At 38.8% G+C, this 13,307-nt stretch overlaps 1 protein-coding gene across 1 annotated transcript in view; it reads right to left on the reverse strand.

Annotated features, from left to right (window-relative positions):
- Positions 1-13,307, reverse strand: part of LOC124804996 (E3 ubiquitin-protein ligase SH3RF1) — a 213,527-nt gene that overhangs the window by 66,565 nt on the left and 133,655 nt on the right. The window contains exon 12 of the mRNA XM_047265392.1: positions 9,413-9,567. Coding sequence (XP_047121348.1) covers positions 9,413-9,567 — 155 coding nt within the window. The remainder of the gene's footprint in view (positions 1-9,412; positions 9,568-13,307) is intronic.

Consider the following 13,307-nt stretch of genomic DNA (forward strand, 5'->3'; position numbering starts at 1 on the left):
AAGGAAAGCGTTTCTGAAGAAGAGAAATTTGTTAACATCGAGTGTTGATTTAAGGGTCAGGAAGTTTTTTCTGAAAGTATTTGTATGGAGTGTAGCCACAAATGGAAGTGAAACATGGACAATAAATAGTTAAGACAAGAAGAGAGTAGTAGTTTTCGAAATGTGGTGCTACAGAAGAATGCTGAAGATTAGATGGGTAGATCGCATAACTAGTGAGGAGGTACTGAATAGAATTGGGGAGAAGAGAAATTTGTGGCACAACTCGATTAGAAGAAGGGATCAATTATAGGACATGTTCTGAGGCATCAAAGAATCACTACTTTAGTAGTGGAGGGCAGCATAGAGCGTAAAAATCGTAGAGGGAGACAAAGAGATGAATACACTAAGCAAATTCAGAAGGATGTAGGTTGCAGCATCTAGTCTGAGATGATGAAGCTTGCACAGGATAGAGTAGCATAGAGAGCTGCATCAAACCAGTCTCTGGAATGAAAACCACAACACACAACAAGTCTACTTCAGTTTAATCACACTAATGTTGCTCGCATTCATTTAAGTACATATTTTCTACATGTATTTCTACAACATGTTCAATTTACTGATCAACCTACAGAACTGAGTCCATATGCATCAAGTCACACAAAAATAAACAAAGCATGCAAATATGACAAAGCTTACAGTGAGAAGGTTTAAACACACACTGCTTGTGTTTTGAAAGGCATGAATCTATAAATTGTATAACATGCACATGCAGTTACAAAACGCAACTTAGCTCATACAAGACAATGTACACTCTTAAAGAGAACAAGTGTAAGCAATCGACAGCAGACATATTTTTCACATATTTAGAGGAATTCTATATTTGAGCCAGTGATTACTTTGATCCAAATCTTCATACGAAATTTAATTTCTGTGGTTTCCATTATAGAAAATTTTTCTGTGAAGCTGGAAAAAAAAAAAAAAATCAATTTAAAATAAAAGAAAGCGTAATGAGCCACTTACCTGAGGAACAAAATTTTGATACCACCTATATCAGGATAGATTTATTTATTGTGATGTGGATTGCATGGGAACTGTGGCTAGGGAGTGATTAGTAGTTGTTTGAGAATTAATTCCCCAATATTATATTGAATTAAAAGGATTTGTGATATTTTTCATAGTATTTTCTTCTGTAACACCTGGAAATCTGTCACCTCTTTCAAAATACCCTTTTTTATCCACCATCCTTTCTATACATCATAGAAGAACAGCATGAGGGCCTCAGCCAAAATAAACTCTTACCACTGAAATTCTTCCCTGTGACAACTACTGTGATGATAATGTCACTCTTGGAATATCCAATGAATTTATAGTATACAGCAAATTTAAACAAGTAATTAAATTTATCAATGTTATTCAGCTTTCAATAGAGTTTCCTTAAAATAATCACTCAAATATGGCACTGTTGACCATAATTATCAACAGAAAAATAATAAATTAGCAGAACAATTAAACAGCCTGTAAATACAGGTTGAAGAGCACTTGTGCTCCCATACAGCCCAGTCTGTATCAGATAAGTGATAACTGTGTTTTTCCTAATTGTTTCACTCGTTGCCAAGAGCGGCAGCAGTCAAAATGGATTTAGTCCAATACAAGAATAGAAGCATCTTACCACTGAATAGCAATACCAGTTATCATATTTTTACCTATTTTTTCTGTTTCAGTGCTGCTCTACGCAAAAATTAAGCATTTTTCCAAAGACAATTGACAAATATACTTCAGAACATATGACATTTGCTGTTCTGTGAGATGATCACGTACTCGCTGTTCAGTGAGATGATCACGTACTCATTTATTCAACTTTGTCATTTCCCACACTCTTTGGACCAAGAAAATATGGTACTTAGTGTGTCCTTCACAACTCCAGTGGACCATATAGTCAGACAAGAATTCAAATCTCCTTGACCCCACAGTTCTTCACTGTTTACAATTCCTATGAACTACAGTGTAGTTAGTGACAAAACGAGATGATATCCCTGTCAGACAATGTGATGATATACATGCACAGTATGACAGCACAAATGGCAAGGAAATCATTTCTGAAGAAGAGAAATTTGTTAACATCGAGTATAGATTTAAGTGTCAGGAAGTCGTTTCTGAAAGTATTTGTATGGAGTGTAGCCATGTATGGAAGTGAAACATGGATGATAACTAGTATGGACAAGAAGAGAATAGAAGCTTTCGAAATGTGGTGCTACAGAAGAATGCTGAAGATAAGGTGGGTAGATCACGTAACTAATGAGGAGGTATTGAATAGGATTGGGGAGAAGAGAAGTTTGTGGCACAACTTGACTAGAAGAAGGGATCGGTTGGTAGGACATGTTTTGAGGCATCAAGGGATCACAAATTTAGCATTGGAGGGCAGCGTGGAGGGTAAAAACCGTAGAGGGAGACCAAGAGATGAATACACTAAGCAGATTCAGAAGGATGTAGGTTGCAGTAGGTACTGGGAGATGAAGAAGCTTGCACAGGATAAAGTAGCATGGAGAGCTGAATCAAACCAGTCTCAGGACTGAAGACCACAACAACAACATGACAGCACAAAGAGAGCTAGCAGCCATGTGGTGGTTAGCTTATTTAAGAGGAGTGAGTCAGCATGCACTGGACAGCAAGGGTCTTGCTGACAGACACATGTTCTTGGCTGGTGGAGAGAAAAACCCAGCCATTGAGAACGATGTCAGCTGTCCGCTCTCAAAGAAATGACAGCTCTTAGACAGACTGTAAAAATGGCATACTGATGTTTTACATTGTTCACATTAGCCATGATATTTCAGTTATCTGTGCATCACATACACTATGCAGGGACAAAACCATTAACATTCATATGAACTTTATTTTATTTTAAAGCCCTAGGTAAGATCAGAATCACTGAAAGTTGTTGTCCAAGGATGTATTCATGGCTCAGTATTTTCTAAACAATCCCTGTGAAGTATGTTTCCTGTGCTGAGTCCAAATGCCTTTTTTATATTTACAAATGGTAGTGTTGTTGTGGTATTTAACCCAAGGACTGATCTGATGCAGTTCTCCATGCTAGTCTATCCTGTGCAAGTCTCTGCTTAACTATTGTGACCCACATCTGGTGAACCTCGACCTTTGCTCCTAACTGTGGTTTTAAAATAATATAAAGTTCTTTCTTAATATCAACGATTTTATCCTGGCAGTGGAAGGCGCTAGATGGATAACCATTTAATGCTAGTAGCTCATCCATATCAAAGGGGTTTTGCACCCTCACATTTTGTTCCTGTGAACATTTATCACTGAAATCGCCTATACATATTCCTTAACAATTACAATGTAGCGCTGATTTAAAATTAATCAACACATGTGAGAACTAAAGTTCCGTAAATGGTTTATTATCCTCAGACAAATGTGCAGAGTGTCGTGAATCACAGAACCAGTACGGCAAACCGGACTTACTAATGCTAAATTATACATGTCCCTCCGAAGACACAGAATCAACGACTAACTATCGTTAAGTCCCAATAACTTTTAGCATCGGAAGCCTAGCATCACTGTGGATGCAAAGTTCCATCAAAAGTTAAAGTACTCGGTGCTGCTTATTATGTGCCAAACATAAAGCCCCTCCAGAATTTACAGTCCTGAATTTAGCACTTCTCATGACAAATACTTTATCAATGTGGCTAACTTGCAACCCAAACTGTCACAGCTGTCTCGCAAATGTGTCTCGTACAGTTGTCTCCTCTCCACATGCACATCTCAAGAGTTTACACCCTTTATCTCCCATTAGCACCCTCCAACTGACACTACCCTGATTCACTTCTCATCAGCATCTGTTGGCATCTTCCTGAGAGTTTTATCAATTTTGTTAACGGCATTAATTAATTTCTAAGTACAGTAATGGAGCATTTTTGTTGGTTTCATGTAGCTCTGGAACTACTGGCAGTATTAGAGCTCTGACAGCTACCTCAATTTTATATTTAATTTACTGTTTTTACTTCCTGAATATCTTTATTCATTTGTGAAATATTGTCACTGCTATCATCTATTATTTTGGTGTCTGAATACCAAAATTTGGATACTGTTTTTGATGTCTCATTTCCTAATCTAATTATATAAGTACTGTCTGATTAATTTGACTGCATCCTATTACCCTTGTCTTACTTTTGTTGATGTTCATCTTGTAACCTCTTTTCATGACACCATTCTTCCAAAACCTATGCTGTCTCTGACAAAATTACAATGTCATCAGAAAACCTATGTTTCTGCACAAGTAACAGATAAACTTTAGCTACCTGTACTTTAACCATGATAACTTAGTCTAAATCAATACTGTTCATGCTAGTGTTCTACGCAGCAATGAGACTGGCTCTTGCTCCATGGAGCACAGGCCCTAGGAGTGAGAGTGTCCACTGAAAAAAGTAGTACCATAGAGTAACAGGTGCATCGTAGAATGCGTCATGTGGTGCACAGTGGCCCCAAGCTCAATCTATCAGAAGTAATAGTCTCGCAAATAAAATATAGCAGTTGTCGTTTTTCTTAGTCATAAACAAGCAAATGTTCTGAAGACTGATTCGAAATAGAGGAACCTGAAGAAAAATCTCAGAAATATTGATCAAACACATGTAACTGTTAACCATTAAAAAAATGTTGCAGTGAACTTAATAACATACACTTCATAATGTAAGGGAAAGACCTGCAAGCAAATAAACGCCACAGACTAAAAGTAACTATAAACTACGAGGACAAATCAAAGTCTTTGCCCCTATTTTTTACTAACCAAAATAAGGTACATACAACTACAGGTACTTATTATTATATGTACAATTCTATGTGCCCGACTATTTTTCCTTGTAGTCCTCACACCATTTCAGACATTTGTTCCACCACAGCACTAAATCTGAGACAACCCTATGATAAAATTCGTCCAGCTGACTGTGGAACCATCAGATGTTGCCTTGGCTTCATAGTTGCACGTGAATCGCTGTCCTGCTAGTAACTTCTTCAGTGGATTGAGAATGCATAAATAAATAGGGGGCATAGTCTGGACTGTACGCTGGGTAGCCCAGACTCTCCCAGTGAAACGACCGGAGCTTGTCGGCAGTTCTGGTCATCGCAACTGGCCTTGCGCTGCCACGGGGGTAATCACATTGCCCACATCGAGGATCCTTCAGCAGTTCTTGTTGATGACAGCCTGTAGACATGACAGTGTGAAACAGTAATCATCAGCACTGATGGCTGCACCTAGTGACAAATGAACCACACTCTTCCTCCCCTTTCCTGCCCTGGGTGCTGATATTCCCTGCTCAGGTTGGCAGGAGAGGTCCACAACCACCCCAGAAGACCATTAACATCACTTTCCCAACATATGGCACTGAACAGAATTTTTTTTGTCTCAAGTGAATCTGGATGTTTCCACACCATGCTCCCCCTTCAATTCCAGCATGAAATGCAGTATCCATACTTCATTGTCAGTAACAAAAGTCCAGAAAACTGTCACCCTCCTCACAGGTGACTCAGTGAAGCACTCATTCTCTTGCCATTTATCGTATCATTCAACTGCTTAGGCATCCTCTGACATGAAACCTTCCAGCACCCTAAGGACCCATGAACAAGGTCTTAAACACTCCCAGATAAAAAAATGCCAAGCGCCTGAGAAATGTCTCGAGGTGTACATGCCAATCCAATTTTGCATTCATTCATTCATTTGGATATGACGTCATCCTGTGGCAAACATGGTGTCCCCAAACGCTTATTGTAATGCAAGTCTTCACAGCCTTTTTCGACCTTGCAACACCACCATCTCACACTTCTCACAGCAAAACACTGTTGTTCACACAGGAAGTGCATTTCCTTGTGGATTTCAAAGGGCACTCGTTCTTTGTGCAAGAGGAAATGAATCAATACTTCACTGCTCCTACACTGTCAACATGTCAAGCACACTCACCCTCTTCAACAATTGACAGCAGCACTATGCCGCTGTGCTACTGCCAGATACGGCCCGGGCCAAACAGATATGTTGACTCTGCATTTACAACTGTAATTTGGAAATAAAAGGGAGGGGGGGGGGGGGGGGTGCAAAGACTTCCCGATTTGCAATCATACATGAGTAAGTTAATCACTGATCATAATATATAGCAGTCAGTTAACACCTACAGAACAATGAGAAACCAAAACAAAATGAAGACACACGGAATCAGTACAAAATCATTTTCTATTATTTCCTTCTCAATATCTTTGTTTTTTCTTGCATTGGACTCTCAATGTTGGGCACTAGTTGTAGACACTATTCTCCTGGTGTTATTAAAAGACACTCTTTAATCAAGTAGTCTGTAGAAAATGGTTTCACATCATTAAATATCTTACAAGAAAGTTTCCAGCTGATTCTCTCTGCAGATTCTCTTCCTAGATGATCTCCTTGCTGCAAATGGAACTACTTCTCCACAACATATCTGTTATTGAAGCTAAAAACTACCATCGCAATTGCTGCTTAAGTGAAGATGGATCTATTTAATGCTTTTGTCATTACATTGAAAAAAAAAAAAAAATTTTTTTTAAATTAAGTGGTGAATACTACAGACTGGCTTTCAGGCCATGGATTACTGCCTCACACTTGTCATAAAGTGCTAAGTCCTACTGAGTAATTCAGTTTGCTGTGGCATTATGCCATAAATCACATGACACATGACAATTTGCATATCTATCAAAATTGGTAAAAAGATACTGACTCCCATGTACCGGATGATTATAATTAAACTAATGATGTTTTGAGTGCTGCAGTCCAGGGTATATACATTGCAGGATGCTGAAACATTGCAGGTATGTTCATTAATTAGTGTGCACATTGAGTATGCTGAAGGAAAAGAAGTTCCACTTTCTGCCACCAGGTGAAAATATGGCACTGTAGGCAGTCAGAATGTGAAATGTTTCCTGTTTTGACATGAGTATGCTGTTTGTTACTTGGTGACATACATTGATTTCTTTTGTGAAGTGACTGTTGGTGTAAAGGCTTAAAAAGGTTGAAGTTCTCTGTGCCATATACAATGACTAGGCCTACTGAGAACAAATACCGTGCACTACTGGTAAAAGTAGTTGTATCAAAGTTGCAGCAATAGTAGTGCTGCATCCCAGGAATATTGCTGACAGATAAAGCTGCAAAGAGGCCCAATACCAATAAATGGACTAAGAAGGGAGACAGAGGTGACCCATTTCCATGGCAGTTGCTGATTAAGTATATGTAGCTATAGCCAACCATGCAGCACATGCCTTAAATTCTGCAACCAGTGCTCATGCTGTGACATGCGAATTATCTCTTCCTGGTCAACAGTTCAAAAGATTTTGCAGTGCATTTTACACTGGTATCCCTGCAAGATTAAGAACGTGCACCAAATGAAGCCCAAGACACATGTTGTGCAGGAACATCTGCTGCACTCATCTTCTGTGATTGTGGTGTGGTTTCACAAGCTCCTTCATCCCCGGTAGGTTTTTGTTTGAGGAGATGACACCTTGCGGGTCTGTTAGGTGACAGCGACATTTGCATATTATGAGTACTTAGTTCTGCAACAGGTGATTCTAGTTTTGCAAGAATGCAACTGTGGCCACACTACTATTTTTATGCAAGATGGGGTGACTTTACATCTCTCTTGCCAGGTGGAAAATTTACTTCAAGAAATCTGTGGCAATGACTGCATCATCTCTAAGCAATTTCAAGATGTGGGCCTTCCACATCCTCTGACCTAAATCCATGACTTCTGGTTGTTTGGATATCTGAAAGACTGTGTATCAGGACTGTAAACGGACTCTTCCTGAGCTGCAAGAAAGCACCGACAACATATCACTCTGATTACAATGGATATGCTTGTGAGCAACTGTCTACATTCCTGAGTCGGGAGACCATATTAAACACATGTAGTAACTTGTGACCAAATCCTAATAGGCACACCAGAACTATTACTGTCACGTGTTTGATCGTTCTTCACCTCTTCCTAAAACAACACCACATTAACTGCTTACAGGGCCATATTTTCACCTTGTTGCAGAAAGTGGAACACTAATTTTTTCCAGCATATCTTGTGAGCACACCAATTAATGAACATACCTATGATGATTCAGCATCCTGTGATGTATAAGCCCGCACTACAGCACTCAAAACATCATCAGTTTAATTATAACCACTTGGTAGCGCTAAAAACAGTTTTTGTTAAAGTTTTGCCATCTGACAACTGAGGCCAGCAGGCAAGATGTCCTGTGGCTCTTACTGTCGCTCTCTCACTCATCGTTCTGTTTACTTAAAGAAGACTACATGCTAGACAATCAGCCTTGGTGAGTGGCCCTGATCTAGATTATTAATTTCAGGGCACTGGATATTTTAAAGTAAATGAGAAGATTTTGTTAATGAGGTGAACAAGGAAACACACAACCCACACACCACACAAACAGCCACGAGAGTGAGGGAGGGAGGGAGGGAGGGAGGGGGGGGGGAGAGAGAGAGAGAGAGAGAGAGAGAGAGAGAGAGAGAGAGAGAGAGAGAGAGAGAGAGAGGGGGGGGGGGGGGGGGGGGAGTGTATTTGGGTTAAGAGATTAATGGAAGTCAAAGAAAAGCTAAATCTGGATACCTGATGGGAATTTGTTACTACTGCAGCACTACTATGCACAAAATAACAAACTTACCATACTGCTCATAAATGGGCATTAATAAGATTAAATCTAACTTTGGCTCAGAAGGGGGTAAATTATACTGCCACAAAAGTCTTTCGTCACTTACCTAATAGCATCAAAAGTTTAACAGATAGCCATATAGCATTTAAAAGGAAATTAAAAGAATTTCTTAATGGCAACTCCTTCTACTCATTAGATGAATTTTTGGATATAGTAAGTGGGTAATTTCCCAACCTCCACAAAAAAGAGTGTCATGTAATATTTTATCTAATGTAATATCTTGTATATCACCTTTTATTAACCTGACACATTCTACATCATTACGAAGTGTCGTATTCATGATCTATGGAACAAGTACTAATCTAATCTCTAATCTAATCTAACCAATACAGCCAGAGGGGTGGGGGAGTTTGTAAAGTTCTGCCTTGTTTTTATGCTGTATGTGAATATGGAGTATTGTGTACATTTTACATCATTAAATTTATAAATAATCATCAGATTACATTCATCTGTATTTATTTTGACATGGAAATCCAAATGATGTGAGGAAAAAAGAAATGCACAAAGCCTGTCCACTAGAGTACATGATGTCCTTGCATACAGTAAGTGGGCGGCAGCAGCAGCAGCATCCTTTGGTATCGAACACATATTTGATAAAATTTTGAAATTTGTTTAATGAAATTAAATCTAGCCTTACAGAAAAACCTAGCAGAAAAAACTAGTTCATAATTTCAGCAAGCCACTAGACTAATGTCCTTACCTGACGTGAACCGGATGTGACGGACTTGCTGCCACTGTACCATCTTCAAACACAGGGTTATCCATTGAATATGTAGTTGGTGGTGGTGATTTTGACTTTTTCATGCTAGTCAGACGACGCATTAAACCAACACCTTTCTCTTTTTTCTCTTTTGCCTGTAAAACAAAGAAGATAGTGAAGAAATTATGACAAATATCGTGTTTAGTGTCCAATCTGAGCTGTCCTGTGTAAGGAAAATCAATAACTCTCCCGTCACTCTACTAAAGGCTGACACAAAATCCAAGAAAGGAATATCTCTTTTAAATATCTGCATAGCTCCAAGAGGAGCTGTGATTCACATGACAAGTGGTTTATGGTAATTGCTATATATACACAGAAGATTGCATCATGAGCGGTGCTGATCATTTTGATAATTCTCTTGGAGTCATCCAAAGAGGAAAAATTTGTTATTTACACTGGCACAGAAACAATGAAATGTGATGAACTTGATGCCTTATGTCAGTTCAAGCTTGTCGAGCTATTAGTGAAGTTTGCTGTGATGTCTATTGAGGATGTAATAATCCCATACACTACCTACACTCTGCAATATGTCATGGCATTACGATTCACTGAACTTAGGAAATGACATCTGCTGAACCAATATTACGTGAGTTTCTGTAATACGGTACTGTACTTTACCTACATGTATGCCCATGTTCTAGGGATTTATTTTTGCCTAAATTTTGTAGACTTCTGAAGATGGAGTATTCTGTCAAAACTAATTAAGTGAAATGAATATCTGCATTTTACAACTGATGTTCAGATTTTATTTTGAAAAAAATATACCGTATTTACTCGAATCTAAGCCGCACCTGAAAAATGAGACTCGAAATAAAGGAAAAAAAAATTTCCCGAATCTAAGCCGCACCTGAAATTTGAGACTCGAAATTCAAGGGGAGAGAAAAGTTTTAGGCCGCACCTCCAAATCGAAACAAAGTTGCTCCATTGTAATATGAGACACAATTTAGGTCGAATGAAAGACGATACAGCTACAGTAGTTTGGTTCGAGTCGTAAGCTTAGTAGTTAAGCTTTACCAGGTAGCCATTGCAATTCGTCAGGCGCTCCGTCCGTATTTATACGGGTACCCTTCCTTTTTCACGTGCTTCATCTGGTTTGAATCGATTGCTTATTTTGCTTTGATCTGATAAGTGCCGTTTTCTTTGTTATGGGTGTTTACGTCACTCTAAGATGAAAATGCATTACTGTACTGTGTAATGCATTGTTTGTCGCATTTTGATAGTGCGTGTTTACGGCCTGTCGCCGCTCGCGGCATGACTTGCTTTTGCGCGCGCTACCGCCGCTTTTTTAAAAAAAAAAAAAAAAAAAAAAAGAGGAATCGTCTCATTAGCGAAACAATGGCAAGAGACTGCTATTTGTTGTTACTTACACTGCTGCTTTCTTTGATAATGATCAAAAAGAACCAAATGCGTATGATAGAACATGTTCTGAACGAGAGTTTTGCGAAAATTTTCCTCCGTTTGAAAATCTTTGCGGCCGCTTCTTTAGTACATCAAATTCTGCACAGAAATTAGTAATCTTACATTTAAAATCTAGTCAGTTGCCGTGCTTCATTTCTGACTGTATCACTATTAGGCATAAGAATAATACGAATATAAACATGACACGATACGTATATTCTTCCGCGTTTGCTGCTGTCTCACTCTAGTTTCGTAGTTTATTACGCAGACAGGATTTAAATGAGATAGCAGCAAACACGAAAGAATACATGGCAAAATGTTTATATTCGTATTATACTTGTGGTGAAGAGAATACTGCATGTGATTCACATTTCATCAGGTTCCTGTTAGCAACCATCTCTTCTCACAGGTAGGAAAAAACTCGGAACGTAGAGTTGGCCATATTGACAAACATCCCCAACAGTCTTGCCAGTCGGATTTTCGTAGTACATTGAAATTCTGCTACATTCGAAGATGAACAATACGGAATTTGTATTTACTTCGTTGGATAATGTATGAAAATGCAGTGGTCGAAACTCGGGGAGGAGAAAAAAAAAAGCTCGTCTTCTACCTTCTTTTTTTTTTAATTTATTTACTGATGCAGAGGTTTTGGCGCCAGTATTTATCTTTGTGCCCACAAAGCATACTTGTGTAGCGCTACATATATTCGACGGAAGAAGCTAGTTGTGGCGGCACCTATCAACATTTTTCAGAACTTCCGCTTGCTTTGCACTCGATTCTAAGCCGCAGGCGGGTTTTTGGATTACAAAAACCGGAAAAAAAGTGCGGCTTAGATTCGAGTAAATACGGGATACCACAGATACTAAAAAGTAACAGTTATGAATAATGTGATGACACTAACAGAGTTAACGTGAAATATGTGTTAACTCATTAAGAAAAAACTTTACTGGTACTACTGAAGTGACTTATGTCAACATAAAAGATCTGTCTACTAAATGGATCTATTTACTAGCTAAGTATGAAAAGTGTCAATTCCCATTATCCTTTTACAAGCTATTATAAAGGGTTGTCATCAGAAACAGTCTGAAATGCTTGTAAGGGTGTTGCAGGGTAAGTTTTGGTGAGAATAGTTAAGAAAATCTGATACAGTGCATCATTTCAAAGTTAATTAACACTGAAGTTAACCAATCAGGCTGTTGCACATGTAAATTCAAGCAGCCCACCAAATACACTGTGTGTCAGTAGTTCTCACAGCATAGATGATAACACATGAGACTGCACAGCTTCTGGCTCAAATGTCTGGGCTTCTGGTTCAATCCTTACTACCATTCCATGTCCAATTTTTGCACTGCTCTCTTTGGTTTTCGGAAACTGATCGAAGAACACGTTTGGTGACACTGCTTGAGTTTGTGTATGCAATGGCGCCTGAATCTGTGCACGCAATGGACTCATTGTCTAAGTTCAATGCTAATTAACTCAGAAACAGTGCAATATATCGAATTCTTTCTTAACAATTATTTGTCAGCACAACCTACCCTGAAACACCCATACAAGCTTTCCAGACTGTGTCTGACCACCCTTTGTAAAGTGTGGGAGTCAGAGTGAACATCAGCTATGTTCCGTATCATGCTAACTAGTGAAATTACTATAGTTACATAGTCTTACTCCTGTCGGATTACGAAACTCTACATCATAACACAAGTAATTGTAACTGGGAAAAGGAAGATTTATAAAGAACCAGCATTTTGCTGCTGAAGACAAGTAGAAGCTATGGGACTTGAGCGTAAGTACCCACCAGTGCCACAACACATGGGGCCTACAACATACTTTCAATGCTGCTAATCACCCAAACAAAGTAAATAATTTTTAAGTGTGTCTATTATCATTAATTCTTGAATGTAGGTAACTACTGGCCAGCCATTCTTTCTCCTTTTCATTCACATTTACCTTGCAAAAGTTTTACTTTTGGAAAGTCCAAGGTTGGAATGACAACAATATCATCGTCAAGGCTAGTAGCAGTCTCTCTTTTTTTCATAATATTCTTAAATTTTACTCTTGATTCATAGTAAGTTCAGTTGAGAAAACTGTAAATTAAAAGGAGACAGAATGGCTGTCCATTAGTTACCTTCAAGAAGAAAATTATTTGCTCCGTTGACATGACCTTGTTATGCTGATACTGTGAATGGCTGAAAGCAACAGGAAACTACAGCTATTTGTTTGTCCCCTGTAGGGCATGCGGCACTACTGTGTGGTTAAATGGTGATGGCACACTCTCCCGTTATTCAGGAGGTAAAATAGTCCTCCATTTGGATCTTCAGGTGGGCACCGCTTAGGAGGATGTCAGAGAAACAAGACTGGCATTCTTGGGGCTTTTTGTTTTTATGAGTGTTAGGTCATGCTCCAAGGCTATTCCTCTGCCTACCGTTTCATCTCTCAA

This window comes from Schistocerca piceifrons, chromosome 7 (assembly GCF_021461385.2).
Source record: "Schistocerca piceifrons isolate TAMUIC-IGC-003096 chromosome 7, iqSchPice1.1, whole genome shotgun sequence".
Taxonomy (NCBI): Eukaryota; Metazoa; Arthropoda; class Insecta; order Orthoptera; family Acrididae; genus Schistocerca; species Schistocerca piceifrons.